General features: G+C 49.5%; 3 protein-coding genes across 6 annotated transcripts in view; all 3 read left to right on the forward strand.

Annotated features, from left to right (window-relative positions):
- The window catches only part of LOC125756203 (oocyte zinc finger protein XlCOF6.1-like), a 28075-nt gene extending 20970 nt beyond the window's left edge, over positions 1-7105 (forward strand). The window contains exon 4 of the mRNA XM_049415142.1: positions 6111-7105. Within this exon, the coding sequence (XP_049271099.1) occupies positions 6111-6946 (836 nt within the window). The 3' untranslated portion in view covers positions 6947-7105. The remainder of the gene's footprint in view (positions 1-6110) is intronic.
- Positions 1-18209, forward strand: part of LOC119390650 (gastrula zinc finger protein XlCGF57.1-like) — a 504324-nt gene that overhangs the window by 421167 nt on the left and 64948 nt on the right. The gene's annotated exons all lie outside the window — the stretch shown is intronic.
- Positions 1-18209, forward strand: part of LOC119390659 (gastrula zinc finger protein XlCGF57.1-like) — a 447432-nt gene that overhangs the window by 92363 nt on the left and 336860 nt on the right. The window lies entirely within an intron of this gene.

An 18209-nucleotide genomic window follows, 5' to 3' on the forward strand; every position in this document is an offset into this window, starting at 1 on the left:
ACCAGAGACTGCGCTTGGCAGTGGCACGTGAAGCCAAGGCTCGCGTTCCATCCTGGCGTCGATTCTGGTCACTAAAATAAAACTTAATTTGGGTCTAGTTGGTACACATTCCTTAAGCTAAAATTACAGCACAAGGGCACTGCTTTGTCTTTCTGACTTCTTCTTTACTTTGTCCCTGCACCCTTTCTGAATATGATTTCAGGTCTTCGCGTATCTAATACACTATCATCCTCGTTACACGTTTTGGTTTAGATCTATTGTTGTGTGCGCATGTCCGGTAAGGTTGCCTTGGGCTTATGTATGCATCGGCGTATGATTGAATAAAGTACTTGTTAGTCAGCGCTTCTGTCGTACGTTTCTCTTCTTCGTGGTTCTCTTGTGTGCTTGCGCTGTAATTTTAGCCTCGGGATTCTGGTCACGGGGTAAGATGTATACTGTGATTCTTGTTCAGCCGTCCCGTTTCTTCCCTCCAGTGGCATAAGCCTACAAGAGCCAAAGATTTCCCACTAGCTCGCGCCACCACGAGCCACGAGACGCTCTTCTTTTTCTCTGGCCGACTGGCCACGAGTGGCGCGGCGCTACATCCCCAAAATGGGAAAACTAGCGCGGGTCGCCAGCGATACGACGCACACGCAGCGCGGGCAACAATGCAGCGTGGCCCGCGCCTCGTATAATTTAATTTCGCCACGTGTGGCGTCTCGTGTATTTCTTCACCCAACGACGCGTGCGTTTGTATTCTACCGTTAGTAGCCTGGAGAACGACTGACGCATGGCGTAATTGTCCAAGGAAGCGCACTGTGGAGCGAGGAGTCCCAGTTTCGAATCCCTAGTCGCGCGCTTCGGAAATTTTTGCAGAAAGGTGCAGAAAGCTTGCATTGCCTCCGATCCTGGAGGCAGTGCAAATGTACGTTAGGTAGAGAAAGATTTCGGAGGCGGGTGGGGGAGGAATAATGCATCGACTAAGAAGAGAAAGAAGACGCTTTCGCGTTCGAGTCGTCTTAGGTGAATGCATAAAAAACCCTGTGATTTTTTTTTAATTTCTTCTTTATCTGTAGCAAAAGCAATGCGCATGCAGCTTTTGTCCAGTTTTTCTTGTCTTTACACCATGCTACGAAACTGACGGCAGTTGCTACAAATAACCATTTTTTAACAGCGAACTGTGAAAGCGGGCAGTAAGGCATCCATTAACAAAAAACTCGAGCTGCGCAGCTGTTGCCGTAGTAATCGCGAAAGCTTCGCGCCTCGCCGAGGAGCAGCCGCCACCAAGCCGTCGCCATAGCAAACGCCACAGTTTCTTACACCGTTGCTCGGGGACAGTGATTTCAGCACATTCAGAGCGGCAAGCTTTGCGCGCATTTCGGATCCGTCCGTCGCCGTCTTTTGGCTGCCGCTTCTTCGGCCAAGCACATTGGACCAATCCCCGCCGGCATTGCGATTGCCGTGCTGCAGCACGACGAGCTGAGAAGCAACCAGATTCGCTGTGCCAAGCTTTGCGCAACCTAATGCAAACTTCTCGGATTTTTCAGTGAAAATCTGCTACAAAATGCCCTTGGCTATTCCAATCACTGGAAGCGACTGGGCGGCGCGCAGCGCTGGGACATTCGCAATATGTGATTCCCGCATCCTTCTGCGTGTAGAGCGATCTTGTTAGAGAGTTGTAAAAAAAAATTCGGATCCTCTTTCCTGGACCTTAAAGTCACAATCGCCGCACTACGCTGACATTGTGCGGAGAAGCATATCGACATGATGAAGGGGCTATTATTGTCTCGGGAAACGGCAAACCTTGTCCCGTAATTACACGCGCCGAGTAAGCAAGAGTACCAGCATGATCGCTGACTTCTGAAGACTACTGGTAATAATTCACAATGGTCTGTAACTTTGCTGAGGCACTGAGAAGCAATAAATATAAACGTGCGGCAGTTTTATTATTCTTTTGTAACATGCTAAGCATACTAGTAGCAATACCTAGCCATACTAGATAGTGCTTAGCCAACTAAGCATACCGCTTTCACACATTTTCCGGTGATACGGATTTCTGCTCATGGGAATATTTTTTTCACCCCGCGAGATTCGTATAATCAAGATTATACTGTAGTCTACCCAAATGTGGTGTGCTGAAATGAGGAAACAAGTGCTGAGCCATTGGTTTGGCTCTCTGGACATTCGAAGCCCTACTCCAGTATTTCAAGGAATGCTGGGAATGCGGAGAAATACCGGCTACCTGGAAACACTTGGAGATCACCATTGCCCCAAACCAAAGAAGCCCTTCAGCATCGAGAACCTGCGACCAATTTCCCTTACCGCGTGCGTAGGAAAACTATTCGAGCACATGCTACACAACCGGCTAACTCCATACCTCGAAGGCAAGGTATATTTTCCGAACACAATGTTCGGATTCAGGCAACACCTATCAACGCAAGACATCTTCCTTCTGCTCAAGGGAGACCTCATCGATCATCTGAGCACCAAAAGCAAATCTTAAATTGTAGCCATCGATATAAAGGCAGCTTTTGTCAACGTCAGTCACGACGCTATTCTATGCAATCTCGAACACCTGGACTGCGGGCCCCGGATATACAACTACGTGAAGAATTTCCTCACGCATCGCACGGCCACAGTGGGAATATACAACCTCCGCAGAGACACTTTCAGACTACCGGGCAGACGTACTCCGCAGGGTTCGGTCATTTCGCCGTTGCTCTTCAACGTTCCCTTGATCAAATTACCCAGCCTCCTCAATGCTATACCAGACCTACGACATGCTTTTTATGCACACGATGTCACGTTATGGACAAGGGCCTCAAATACCGGAACGCAAGAAGTGCGCCAACAAGAAGCGATTGATACCATCAAGAGGTACTTGCAACAATGCTGCCTCCGATGCGTTCCCGAAAACTCGGAACACTTCATTCTGAAGTCCAGAACGAGAGGACGGCCAGCCGCTTAGAACGAACCCGATCTCAGCGTCACCCTCAACGGAAAGCCCATCCCAAAAGTGAAAACTTACCGAGTGCTGGGGCTCCTCATCCACAAAGATGGGTCCGGGGCGTCCACACTCCCTCGATTACAGCGCACGCTATAGCAGCTAACGCATCTCGACAGGAGAATTGTGAACCGTAGAAGCGGCTTTAAAGAACAAGTCACGCTACGTGTGATGCAAGCTCTCCTGAGCAGTCGAATAACCTATGGCACTCCCTATCTCGCGCTGAAGAACGCAGACGTGGAGAAGCTCAACATCCTAATATGTATACGGCCACCAAAATCGTTTTGGGGCTCCCATTTACGGCTTCCACTGCGGAGCTTCTCAAGATGGGCGTACACAACAACTGGGAGAAACTGGGCGAAGCGTGCAAGACTACTCAACTAGAGCGGTTGAAGCTCTCCCCTACTGGAATATCAGACCTTCAACGGCTGAACTGAGGCGAAACTTTAGTAGCCGACGCAGACACGGACCGAAAAGAACGAATTCCGCCAAACATCCGCGAATCTTTCTGCATTGCACGAATCACACGCAACGTGCACCCCACGCATCACAAGCAAGGAAGACAGGCCCGAGTCAACGTTCTACGGCGAAATCACAGCCATGATCCGGACGCCAGATATAAAGACGCAGCCTAATATCGCGATACATACGCCTACGCTTTGAGCGTTGTAGATTCTCGGGGCATAGAGTTTGCATCTGCCACATTTCGCGCCCAAAACCTAGAAACTGCAGAAGAGGCGGCAATCGCACTAGCAACCACCCCGTGCTTGGATGCAGCTGTCTTGTTCACAGATTCGCAAGCAGCCGTGCGAAACTACACCAAACGTCGTGTGCCTGCCCAAGCACTCAAGATATTGAAGCGCCGAAGTACTCCGATGCCGTACATCTGTGTGACGTGGGTTCCTGGGCACGAGGGGCTGGAGGGGAACTAGGCTGCACACGCCGAAGCCCGCGATCGCGCCTTCCGGGCTATCCCTTCCGAATTTCAAGACGCCGGGACCGCGCCCGCGGAGGCTGAGTCCGTACCCATTACATACTTTGCAATACTTCAGCATCAAAGGCTAGAATCCAGAGAGTACCAACCCCACATTCAAAGCTCAACAAGAGGACAGCATCATACTGAGAAGACTTCAGAGCAACACATACACCCATGGTACACTAATGCACACACTGTACCCAACGTTACACGACTATATCTGCCCAATTTGCGGCATAACTGGCACCTTGGCCCACATGATCCTCGTGTGCCCGTGCATTATACAGACAGACACAACGCCTTCGCCGAATGCCGGTAATGCCGACCGACAAAACGAGGATATTATCGACACAGAGGACCTGGACCAACAACGATGTCTCGTCGCCAGGGCGAAGGAGGCAGCGAAGGGTTCCTGGAATGAGGAGTCCTCCCACCTAGGGTAGATGCCAGACTAATACCGCGATACCGTTTCGTGCAATAAACGTTTATTCCTCCTCCTTTGGACATTCGTAACCTATATGCCGCTGCATCAGAATACCACAGCTGTTCAAATCTATAGCGCTTGTCAATAGCGCTTGTCTTTTGAAACAGATAACTAGCTGCGTGAAACTACTTAAAACGTAGTCACTGAAATACAACACTAGCAATGTAATTGATTAAGTACGTCTAACATTCAAGCCTGATTAGATCCAACGGTAAAAATATCTGTGGGTGTACTGTGTTGTTTGTGCTCGCTTTAGCAGTGGTCGGTGCGCTGTTGCATATGTTTCCATTCCTTCTAATTAGCAAACAAAAAACTTGAAGCTTTGAATATTGCGAGAAGGTCATTGCAACGGCCTCTTCCTTGAAATTATTTACCATTTTACACTTTTGTGGCAGCCTAATCTATTATGAACTTGGCATTCTGATAGTGATATGACCATGTCTGGAGTGCTACTTTGGAATGGCTATTTTAAGCTTTCAGTACTTTTAAGCTTTTTGCACTGTTAGTTTGTTAAAATTGGGAAGAAAATATTGCAATTCATTCCAACAATTAAATTTCAATCATCAGCGCAAAGAAATTCTGGTTGTCCTAAGAAGCATTCCTTCAGACCATGTATTATATAGTTTTGTTTTTACATATTTGCTTGTGCTGAAAGAAAGAGTTTTGCAGATAAGTTGTCGCAATGCTCGGTTCGGTATCTTAACACAGCGCACACACACGAACACAGAAGAATAAGGAAACGACGACACGAGCGCTGACTATCAACTGAAATTTTTATTCACCACACACATATAAATATACACATTGAAGGGTCACATGATGAAACATATGCGTATCAGTTTATTCTTCTGTGTTCGTGTGTGTGCGCTGTGTTAAGATGAAGATATACCAACTTGCCCAATTATCCACCTTACTCGGTTCGGTAGTTGCACTTTGATTTGACATTACAAGATGTAAATAATGATCTAAGTGACTGTAAGTGATTAATCCATTAGCTGGCGATTAAACGACATTGCATTCCCTGGTATCATTATGCTTTCATTGAAGCACTATAGAGACATTAGCAGGAAATGTGTAAACTGTGGCAGTAATATAAAGAAACAGTGCCATGTGTAATGCACATAATGTCCTTGCGGTTCTCACCACCATAAGCCGTGATGCCATTGTAACCGTAATAAATGTATTTTCCCGTCATTCATATTTTTCAGTTTCATTCATAAAAGCTTTTTTCAGTCATATTTTATTTCAGATGCTTCATGTTTTGGAAACTCAAATGGTCGTGTTGCTGTGCAGTGTTTTGTGGATACTTCTATGCGAACGAAAGTGTAGTGAGTAGTTTAATGGGTTTATTGGCGCGTATTCAGAAACATTTGACTCTTTAGATATAAAATCGGAATGACATCTAAATCAGATTCTATTTTTGGCACCTGTTTTCGCATGTATAAAGCATAGCACTCATGTGCTCCAAGATAGGAGTTTTGGTGAAATGTGCTGGGCCGGTGCACTGTTGCCATAACAGCAGCTTTGGTTTGCGTGAGAAAAGGTGATCATGTGCTTCACTTACATGTGGAGCAACCGTTGTGTATTGCCTGCTGCAGCAGTCTAGTTCCACATAGTACATGACATATAATTTGCATCGCCTTTGTGTGCTCTCGTTGGCTTTGCAGGTGCATTGCCTTTTGCGTCCCTGGAGCCGTCTTCTTCATTGGCGCCTGTACGCGGTCGACTGCATTCCTGCCAGCAGTGCACCTATGTGACACGAAATAAGGCACAGTTGACGAGACACCTTGGGAAACACATGGGCGAGCGCCCCTTCCAGTGCCGCATGTGTCCAGCTACATACACTCAGGAATCCAAGCTGGTGGCTCACATGCGCACTCACACAGGAGAGCGTCCCTTTTCCTGTGTCTACTGCAACGCATCCTTTTCGCGGAAAGATTCTCTCAATATCCACATGCGCACGCACACAGCATTGCGTCCCTTTTCCTGTACCCACTGCAATGCCTCGTTTTTGCAGAAATACGACCTCGTGAGGCACATACGCACGCACACAGGAGAGCGTCCCTTTTCCTGTGTCCACTGCAATGCATCCTATTTGCATCAATACCACCTCGTGAGACACATTCGCACGCACACAGGAGAGCGTCCCTTTTCCTGTGTCCACTGCAATGCAGCCTTTGCGCGGAAAGACTATTTAAATTTACACATGCGCTCTCACACAGCAGAGCGTCCCTTTTCCTGTACACACTGCAGTGCCTCCTTTGTGCAGAAATACTACCTCGTGAGACACATGCGCACGCACACAGGAGAGCGTCCCTTTTCCTGTGTCCAGTGCAATGCATCCTACTTGCAGAAATGGCACCTCGTGGCGCACATGCGCATTCACACAGGAGAACGTCCCTTCTGCTGTGTACACTGCAACGCAACTTTTGTGCAGAAAAAGAACCTCGTGAGACACATGCGCACGCACTCTGGAGAGCGTCCCTTTTCCTGTGTCCATTGAAATGCCTCGTTTGTGATGAAAGGCTAGCCTTTCAGCACATGAGCACTCACACACGGGAGCGTTGCTTCAACTGTGTCCACTGCAATGCGTCCTGTTCTCGAAAAACCGGCCTCGTGGTGCACATCCGCAGTCTCATACCCTTGTCACACGGGTAAGCTTCACCGCTGTTATCCCCAACTGCAGTCAAAGGAGTACTGACACGATTTTGAAGTGCAGCAAAACGGACGTTTTTGTTTTCCTTGGCATGTAGTGTTAACGCTCTCCCCACACCGCATCCGGGAAACACGTATAAATATTTAAGGTTGATTTTAAAGTTTTCATCTCCCAGCATCTGCAAGGTAGCTTCACCGCATGGAGAGCCCTATGACGTTTCGAGTCAGCTCACTTGGTTTGCGAAATCTGGGTTCTGCATGCAGCCAAAATCACAGAAATTGCTTTTGGAGGCACTGGACGACAGTTCACTCATCATGAATCACGTTCGACTGACAGCAAAGGACAGCAGGTGCATTATTCGTGTGTTGCAGTCTGCCCGTGACTTCACGGGCAGACTTGACACGTCACTATGAAGCCGCCCTCTCGAAACCAAAACCGAAACTGCTGGTTGAAAGAAGCGGTATTAAAAATATATGCAATGCATCCCCAGGCACCACGACACTCTTTATAGGGTTCTCGACACCCGTGCTTTCATTCAGAGCAACAACCCGAAAAATTTTAAAATTCATGTCAGTACTCCTTTAACGGACGTAACCACAGTTACCGTAAACCAGACAGAGGCGCTGTCACACGTTTGCTGCGCTTCCAAGCGTTCTTTAGTTCATACATGGCTGCGTTCGTGCAACACCGCCATTACATCGCCTTCTACAGGGCTTCACGCTCGATTATGGACGCGTCAGCAGCGTGTCTTGATGCGCGTCTATCAAATGGCGTGAAGCCCTGTTCAATGAACGAACGTTGCTGTGTATCAATCTCGTGAAATGCACACTGTATTTTTGCAGCACGGACAAACTGGTACCTCAAAGCCGGTAATTTACCTTGCCAAATGCGTATCAACACCTCCATCGTCGCAACGGTCCAGTTGACACGCTTTTGGCTTGATATTTCGCTGGGAGCCGAGCTGCTCGCGTCCGACATGGAGGCAGCCATGTTGTCAGTTTACGGCGCTAACCCGGGTTGTCTTCCTCCGTTTACGAAAACGGTCGTTAGCGGATTAACTGCGGTTAGGGTTGCTGTGTGACAAGGTACAACAGCCGTTAGACTTAACGGCCGTCGTACTTAACTGTGGTTAGACTACCCGTGTGACAAGGGTATCACAGGAGAGCGTCCCTTCAACTGTGCCCACTGCAGTGCATCATTTTCGCGAAAACCAGCCTCGTGATGCACATCCGCACTCATACAGGAGAACGTCCCTACTCATGCGTCCTCTGCAATATATCTTTTTCACAAAAATACCAGCTGACGAACCACATGTCCCGTCGTCATGAAAGCAAGAAGCCATAAAGGTGTTGGGCCTCTCGGCTAACCTCAAAGAGGAGGAGGACAGTTTGTTCTTTAGAATTGACCGTGAAAATTTTGTTTAAAGGCGCACTAAAGCCAACTAACATTTTATCTCAGAGTGAAAGGTCATTTATTGGTTAAGTCTGAAACGTCAGTTTTATCAACAGCAATGCTCTACTAGTAGAGAAATTAAAGTAAGTGTAGCTAGGGGGCCCCGATGGCAGCGTTCCTTGGTTCCTTCGTGGCAACGATGGCATTAAAGGGACCGACAACTGATTTTTCTCGACCCAGCCTTTTACGGCGCGACAGGAAGCTTACCCTTCGTAGCGTTTGTAGCTGCAGTGGTTTATCCTAAACGCACGTAGTTATTTTATAGGCAGTATTTTTCGATCTGAAAGGCTCCAAACACGCATGAAGGCTTGCTCCAGCAACGCTGAGAATTGATAGCAATGCCGCTAGCCCTTGTGAAAGCTGTCGTCGTTCTGCTTTCGCAGGAGTTACTGTAGCTATGCTTAACCACCTTTATTTTGAGCTTTCCAGCCATTTTTGAAAATAGCAAGCTGTTACAATGAGATGATGTGGCTTTATACAACTTCTCGGTATTTGTACAGCGTTGTGCGCGCCTGCGACCAAGGTTGCCTGCGCCTGTGTCATGGATGGCTTTTCGCGGCATGGCATCATTACGCCAAGCGAAGGCAGCGCCACTTTGTTGCACACAACTAACGCAGGCCTATATGTACATTTTTATGGAGTAATATCTTTTAATATAAAGAAATGAACAATATTTCAGTACTAACAGAAAAGTAATCGAACGCATACACCAATCAATGGTCACGTGACCGCCTTCATCGGACCGTGTATGATTTTGCCGCCAGAGGCGCCAAAGGTCATTTTTCGCGACTTTCAATGAAGAAATAAAAATATCAATCCGCCTCTCACGAGATAAACTGGGTTGGTTTGAGTCAATGCGACGGACAATCTTTCCATCAGTGCAGTCATCTCATTTCATGTTCTGGGCAGTTGTCGGTCCCTTTAAGGCGCCTAAGTGTAGCACACAATACGCGCCACCAGTGGGACATCTTGGAATGAGCCCGATGACGCCAAGAGTCCTGAGTACAAGTAATCGCTATTAATCAAAATAGCTATCAAAATAAAACACGTAATAAAATACTGCTTGTGCGTTACTGTTTGATTCGCGAAAAAAACTTCTTGGCGTTACCATGGAGAACGGCGACGCTGGTCCAGAAGTTCCGTTATCAGGGCTGCGCTGCACTGACACATGTCGCGTGTCGGTGATAGTTTCAAGCTTGCGTAGTCGCATCTCGAGGGTAATTTCATTATCGCACATCGCTATGCGGGCTTTGCTGGCTCTCGAGACTCGATCTAACTGCAGTTTATAGAAAATGCCACGTCCATGTAATGTCTTCGGATGCCCGCACAGTGTATGCCACTTGACCCATAGCAGCTGCAGCAACGAAATCGACGATTTTCCAATGGGCGCCACGCAGGGAACTCCTACGATCCAAATGTCTTACTGCCGCACTTCTGCGACAGTGGGATGAACAACAAAAAATTACTTGCGTGCTAGCTGTATTTTCGTGCAGAGGATTACTAAAGCGACTGTAACGCAAGCAAGTGTTTTACCCGCCCTTAAAGTACTGTTTTCCCCGCAGCACTGCTCCGTCGGTCATGTCAGGATACTCCGCGCCCATGTAAGAGAAATGAAAGAATAAAATCCTTTCAAGGTTTCAAAAAAGTAAAACTGTTAATAGCAAGGGCATTTATCAATCTCGTGGATGTTTTCGTGAACGGGAACGACTGATTTGGCCTGAAAGCCAAGTCAGTCGTCAGGCGCCTTCTGGACGACTCCTCAGAGAGAATGAACATTGGTCCTACATGGATCACTTAAGTAAGGCTGCGCGCACAGATGGAATGATCGTGTCGCATTTCACCGCACCAGCGGCTTAAACAGAGACTCACCGAACGGCGCCAGCACATATATCCGCACGCAGATGCCGTACTCCAGAACTCCGGATCGCATACAGTTTCGCGACACTGCACAGCACTATCCAAATATCGTGCGCTTTGTTTTAATTATTCCATCCTGGGGCTCGCACTAGAGACAGGGGGCTCGCACTAGTGACAAGCTGAGCCGTTTCTTTGACTACGCTTCCAGGTGCAGGGTATCGGGCATCATGCGTCTGGGATGGCGATGTCTCATTGTCGCCGCCACTACCGAGAAGATAACCATCGCCTCCATCGAGTCATCCGCCCGGGTGCTTGTGGCAGTACCGCGCCTTAGCTTCAGTCAAAGGAACTTTTTGGTGCAGTGAAATGGTGGTTGTTTTTCTCAGGAAAGGAACGCAGGTGGTCCGATACGTTCTCTCTCCTTGAGGCGCCATGTTGAGAGTTACCTCATGGAACGAATGTGGTGGACAATATTTGCCCTAGCAAGCGAGCGCCTCCAGACCGGCTATCCCTATAGGGACACCGAAATACCTTTAAACCTGGTGTCGGCCCGCTGGAAGAAGAATCCCCTACCAACATGTAGTGAAGTGAACCATTTTTTACTTTTTATCTACAAACCTCGCCGTTCGTCTTCCTCAATGCTTTCTTGAGTGCTCCTGCCCCGAAGGCGAATCCTGACAGTCCTTAATGAGTCCTGACAGTCCTTAATTCAGCAGAGCTTGGCATTCGTGCTACTCGGTACGTCCAACGGTGCAGCGAGAGTAAAATGACCTTGGAAGTACGTTCTTCCAAGTTAGCGTGGATTTGTTGAGTGTGACGACAAAAGCGCGGTGTCGCGCATTTTATGTTACCAATGTTTGAGTCCATGCTGACTTTCAACCAGTTTGGGTTTCTCGTGGTATGTCACAGAGCGCCAAGCACCGGTCATTACCTGTACACCCTTGTTACACGCCATGGCTTCCGAGGTTGCGCGCCGGCAGGTTTCTTTCCGGCCGTCCCAATCGCACGGAGAGAGCATAATTTCAGAGCTGGGCGTGGCCGCGGCGCCTCCTCCGCACCACGGTACAGGCCACCGAGGCATCGGGCGAGCCGCCGGCCTTTTGGTGCGCCTCGGATGAGGCGAGGAAAAAAAAGGTTTTTGCTCTACTGTATAATCTTCCACTGATTTGGATATGACAGTTTAATGTGTACAGCCGTAGTGATCGTGTTAGAGCAGCACAAACATATAGGTGCGCATGTAACACCGTGTACGCCCACCGGTGACGTGGAAATGTCCTCTCAATTGTGCAGAACGCCAGCGCCGGATCTATGAAAGGTAACCACGCGATCGTTCACTTAAAGCAGCATGATTGTGTTACAAGGACATAAGGCGAGCACACCCTGAAGAAGATCGCTAACTAAACCGACCCAACTCGATACTTGGCATCAGTCACAACCTTTTCTCGCGATGTCGCTGACGCCGCCAGGCATGGCATGGCCAGACAGACCTTGCGGCGAAGGCGAAAGCCGTGCTCGCATAGCTTCCCATCCTCTCTAGCATAATGCCTCGCGCTCGCCTGGCGGCTTCCTACATTTCCCTTCCAAAGCAGCAGAAGCGGGGGGCAGTGTCAACTGCGCGACGCTTTGGATACAAAAATGATAATATATGGGGTTTTACGTGCCAAAAGCACGGTATGATTATGAGGCACGCCGGTAGTAGAGCGCTACGAAAATTTCGACCACCTCATGTTCTTTAACCTGCACTTAAGTCGCACAGTACAAGGGCCTCTATAGGACTTCGCTTCCATCGAAATGTGACCGTCGCGACTAGGATCGAACCCACGATCTTCGGGTCCGCAGCCGACCACCTTAACCGCTACACCACCGCGGCGGACAAGCTTTAGATGAAGTTGAGACTGCAGGAAACTTGGAAGGTGACGTCGATATTGCCGTTCTTCCACCAAAACATGAGGAAAACACGGACGATGAAAAAGGCGGTGATGACAATTCTGACACTTTCACCACGAATGACGCGCGGGTAAATGTAGGCCAGGTAACCAAAGCCTGCAGCAGTATTCCGGGCAAATTACGCACAGTTTTAGTTCGATGGCTTGAACACGACGCTCTAGGTTCTTCCTTGGGCGCTTTTTTTATGCTGCGCGTTGCTGAGCTTTTCTGCTGGGGCGTAACTAAGTGCAGACGAACAGATAACGCATGTCTTCAGAACGGTGGACTCGTGAGACGTAGTACGACCAAGGTCGCGCTATAAAGTTTCCTATGTGTATACGCGCGTTTCCGCGGGTATTTCGATCACTCCCTCTCCATATAAACTTACGAAGCGGTCAGCGCTGGGAAGTGTTACGCAAGGCGCTCTAATATATATATAATATATATATATATATATATATATATATATATATATATATATATCAGTGTTGGGCAGTATCGAAGATACATGTATCTTAGATACTACCTTAGATACTCTTTGGGTATGTTGTATCTGTATCGCGATACGTCTCGCAAGACGCGTATCTGTATCTGCATTTCCGATACATTCAATATGTAGTGAAGAAGATGAGTGCTACTCGGAAAGGCAGAGGGTACCACTCAGGTGGAAAAGAAGAAGACGTTTGGTTGTCTCGGCGCTTAGGCTGGTTCCGCCATTAGCACGTAACTTGTCGTAACTGTTTCTCTGTTTTATAAACCAGTGCTACTCCTAAACGCCTTATTTTAACTGGTGGAAGTGCTGGGTACTCATAATCCTGGAACTTCGAAACCGTACGTTGCCTCCGGTTTCTACCATGTCCACGGACGAAGATCAGCAGGTAGCCGCCTCGGCTTCAACTACTCCGCCTGTTGTCTGTTCCGGCCCCATCCGGCAACGTGACCCACCTTCCTTCAGCGGTACCGATGACAAGGACGTGGAAGATTGGCTTCACGAGTACGACCGGGTGAGCAAGCACAACAAATGGGACGATGCGCACAAGCTTACCGTCGTCCAGTTTTATTTAACCGACGTCGCCAGTCTGTGGTACCGTAATCACGAGCGGGACCTTCCCACCTGGTCGGCCTTCAGAACGGCGTTCGCGGATCTGCTCGGCCGTCCAGCGCTTCGCAAGCTACGCGCCGAACAGCGCTTGCGCGCTCGAGCTCAGCAAAATGGTGAAAATTACACCAGCTACATCGAAGATGTGGTCGACCTTTGCCGGCGTGTCAACTCGGCCATGACGGAAGCCGAGAAGATCAAACACATTTTGAAAGGTGTGAGTGACGACGCATTTCAGATGCTCGTCGCCAAGAACCCGCAAACGGTCTCTGACGTAATCCAATTCTGTCAGAGCTATGACGAACTCTGGAAACAGCGTGAATCCACTCGTCGCGCCAGTGCGTCATGTGCAACGATCTCCGCTTTAACGTCGGCTGGCATTGCGGAAGATCATTCTGCCTTGCTCCTTGAGATCAAGCAGTTTGTACGCGAGGAGGTCGCGCGCCAGCTGTCTCTTGTACCTTACACCTTTGAAGCTGCCCCATCTACTTTGCCGCCATCGATACAGCGTGTCGTTCAGGAGCAAGTATCCGAGGTGCTGCCCGCAGCCCATGCATCCACCAGTGGCTGCTCCGCTGACCTATGCTGAAGCACTGACCACACCCCGACGTTTGCCTGTCGCGAACTCCTACGTTCCCGCGCGCACCTTTGCCGCACCGCCTGAACCTGTGCATCACTCTGTCCGTCCGTTCTCCCGACCAACACCATCACGCCTTCAAAACCCATGGCGCACTCCAGACAACCGCCCCATCTGCTACGCCTGTGGTTTTGCGGGTCACGTAGCACGGTTTTGCCGACGGCGTGAGTTTCTCCTACGTGACGACGTGCGGCCAAACAGTTACGATTTCCCGCCGAGACCTCAGACTGCTCCATCTGCCCCGCCTGCCGCCATGGACACATTTCGACTCGCCAGAACTTCAACAGACGCCGGTCGCCTTCACCTCGGCGCCGTTCCCTTTCCCCTATGCTACGACGCCCTCCTTCTGTCCCTGAGGAAAACTAGAAGCCGCAGTTCCGGAGGCAAGAACTGCGCAGCTTTCGAACTCTACAAGACCTTGTTTTTCGCCGTCTAATGTCGTTGCTGTCTCCGTTGAAGGTGTCCCTGTTTTGGCACTGGTTGACACTGGCGCCGCAGTGTCTGTAATGAATGAGAAACTTTGCTGCAGACTCAAGAAAGTAACGACTCCTCTTCACGACTTCGTTTTGAGCACTGCAAGTGAGCAACAAATTCGCCCTCTCGCTGCGTGCACGGCACGCGTTGCGATTGCAGACGTTATTTATTGCCGTCGAGTTTGTTGTGTTGCCGACGTGTTCCCACGACATTATACTGGGCTGGGACTTTCTCTGCACTCATCATGCTGTCATCGATTGCGCCCGTGCCGAAGTCGAGTTCTCGCCGTTGTGTGCATCTGCTGCGGTCGACTCGCCACCTTCACCTGCAAAAGTTTTTGTGGCTGCCGACACACCGATACCCCCTTTCTCATCAGCGCTAGTACCGCTTTCCTGCGACATCTCTACTGGCTCACCTGTTCTTTTTACGCCTTCTGAAACCGCTGTCCGGCGCAAGTGCTTCCTGATTCCTTTCGCCGTTCTCACTATTCACGATGGATCAAGTGCAATTTATGTCTCTAATCCGTTTCCCTCGCCTTCCAAATTACTGCGCGGAGAGTGGCTAGGCCTTGCAGATGACATTGATTCCTTGTGTGCACATGTCGTTCCTGATCACTCGAATCCGCTTCATATCGACGCCGTTGATTGCTCCATGTTACCCTCTCAGCCATCGTTCACCGAAGCACTTTCTCGATGCATCGACAGCAACCTTACGGCCCAGCAGCGCGCCGAAATCATCGCCCTCCTCGAGCGCTTCCGCACAAGCTTCGACCACCAGCAACCAACTTTGGGCCGTGCTTCCACTGTATGTCATCAAATCGACACTGGCATTCACGCACCTTTACGTCAGCGTCCGTATCGTGTGTCGGCATCTGAACGCCGTGTCATCGCAGAACAAGTTGACGACATGCTGAAGCGCGGCGTTATTGAGCCCTCTAACAGCCCATGGGCCTCGCCGGTTGTTCTAGTAAAGAAAAAAGATGGCTCAATAAGATTTTGCGTCGACTACCGCCGGTTGAACAAGATCACACGCAAAGATGTTTACCCGTTACCTCGCATAGACGATGCGCTCGACTGCTTACAAGGCGCCGAGTTCTTCTCGTCGCTAGACCTGCGCTCCGGTTATTGGCAGGTTCCGATGGCCGAGGCTTATCGCCCAAAAACGGCTTTCGTTACCCCCGATGGTTTATACGAATTTAATGTCATGCCATTCGGGCTATGCGATGCGCCTGCCACCTTCGAGCGCATGATCGACAACATCCTCCGTGGCCTGAAATGGCAAACCTGCCTGTGCTATTTAGACGACATTGTCATATTTTCCCGTGACTTTTCAACACATCTTCAGCGCCTCGAAACAGTGCTCACTTGCCTCAGTTCCGCCGGTCTACAGCTCAATTTAAAGAAGTGCTGCTTTGGCGCCCGACAACTCCTAATTTTGGGCCATGTCGTCTCTAGAGATGGTGTTCGTCCGGATCCGACGAAACTTCGTGCCGTTGCCGAGTTCCCTAAGCCAAAGACGATGAAAGAACTTCGCAGCTTCCTCGGCCTATGTTCCTATTTTCGTCGTTTTATCCGCAACTTTGCCTCCATCATATCGCCCTTGACTGAACTTCTTCGCTGCAACCGCGATCTTTCGGGATGGTCATCGGCGTGTGATGATGCATTTGCCACACTCCGTCGCCTTCTTACATCACCTCCAATATTGCGACATTTTGATCCACTTGCTCCGACGGAAATCCACACGGACGCTAGCGGTATCGGTCTCGGTGCTGTGCTCGCCCAGCGTAAGCCTGGATTTGATGAGTACGTCGTCTCCTACGCCAGCCGTGCGCTCACAAAAGCGGAAGCCAACTATTCCGTTACAGAAAAAGAGTGTCTGGCCATTATATGGGCAATAGGCAAATTCCGACCCTATCTTTACGGGCGCCATTTAGCGTGGTTACAGACCACCATGCATTATGTTGGCTTTCCTCTTTAAAAGATCCTTCCGGCCGGCTCGCCCGTTGGGCACTCCGGCTCCAGGAGTACGACATTCACGTCATTTACCGATCTGGCCGAAGACATTCCGACGCAGATGCTCTGTCCCGATCACCCCTACCATCTAGTGACGAGTCGCCGCCTCCGCCTACACACGACGTATCTGCACTTGGTGTCAACGACATGTTTCTGGAGCAAAGGAAGGATCCCTGGGTTGCTTCAATTCTTAACTTGTTGCGTCGGCCTCCCTCGCAACCCATCCCTAGAGGTATGCGCCGTCAAATACAGCACTTCGTTATCCGGGATGGTTTGCTGTACCGACGAAATTATCTCCCTGAAGGACGCCGATGGCTCCTGGTTATTCCCACACATCTCCGCTCGGACATATGCGCCTCCTTTCACGCCGACCTACATTGCGCGCATGCGGGAGTGTTAAAAATCACAGCATATCCACGGGGTGAATGATGATGAGTGGGGCGAAGCTACGGAGGGAATCATCTGTAAACCGTGAAACTCTTCCGTGAAATGCGCCCAGTACATAATATAAAGAGTGTGAAACATCGTGTATATATTAAACATCAAACTTTTATTGTACTGTTGGTTTACGTGGTCCCTTCATTATCACTTGTGATCGGTGAAATGCAAGGAAGAAGTCCGCTCCCGAGCGAAAGAGCGCCAAGAGCGACCGCATTCCCCGCTCGCCCTGTGCGAATTAAAGGCAAGGCTAGAGGGAAGACAGGACGCGCGTTCCACGACGCGAGGTCGGTAGCATGCCCAACGAAAGCCAACGGAACGCGATCGTGCAAGTGCTCCGGCTTCGCATCGCCTCATGGTTTCATTTAGCGTCCCAAAACCACATATTGCTCAAGGTGTGCCTTGCGTTTTTCGTAGAACTAATTTCTTTATCATGTACATTAAGACGAAAAGTTGAAAGCTCACTAGAGTGTATCGCCCGCAAAGTATGTCTTTAGTATGATTTAACTCTCGTACGGCAGGGTCCTCGCGCCGTTGCCGGTCCACCTCGCCCGTTGACGATCGGGCGAGGTGGCTACATGCAATACTACTACACTTTAAGAAAACATCTGGCGTTCTTTCGTTCTGCTTTTACAAAACATCTGGCGTCTTTCGTTGGTTTATTTCATCAATCAACGGCGTTTGAACAAAATTTTTATGTTTAATCACGCACAGGAGAAATCTCACCAGGCACTACCTTGGAGGTAAACAATGGCTGCTAATGGCAATGAGAGACAGAAGAAGTCGGCTTTTAGCTAACACTTACACTTCGACTTCTATTCTACTAACGTTTCCTACTGGAACATGCCAATGGCTGCTATGGGGAATGAGAGACAGAAGAATTCGGCTTTTAGTTAACGCGCACGCTGCGAATTTTTATTGTTCAACAACGCCAGGAAGAAACTCCCACCGGCACCACCTTGGAGGTCAAAGCGTAAGACTTGTTACTCACTACTACGACCACGACGACTACGAGGGACGAACGGGTGCCGCCTTAAGGAGCTTCGCCCCTAAAACTTACACCCGCCTATCCCAACGCTTCTACTGGCGCGGAATGTATCGCTTCGTTCGCCGCTACGTCCGTGCCTGTTGCTTGCCAGCGCCGGAAGAATCCAGCTTCCCGTTCTCCAGCTCCACTACAGACCTTCGCTTGTCCTGCCAGACCATTCGACCGGT

This window comes from Rhipicephalus sanguineus, chromosome 4, assembly GCF_013339695.2.
Source record: "Rhipicephalus sanguineus isolate Rsan-2018 chromosome 4, BIME_Rsan_1.4, whole genome shotgun sequence".
Lineage (NCBI taxonomy): Eukaryota > Metazoa > Arthropoda > Arachnida > Ixodida > Ixodidae > Rhipicephalus > Rhipicephalus sanguineus.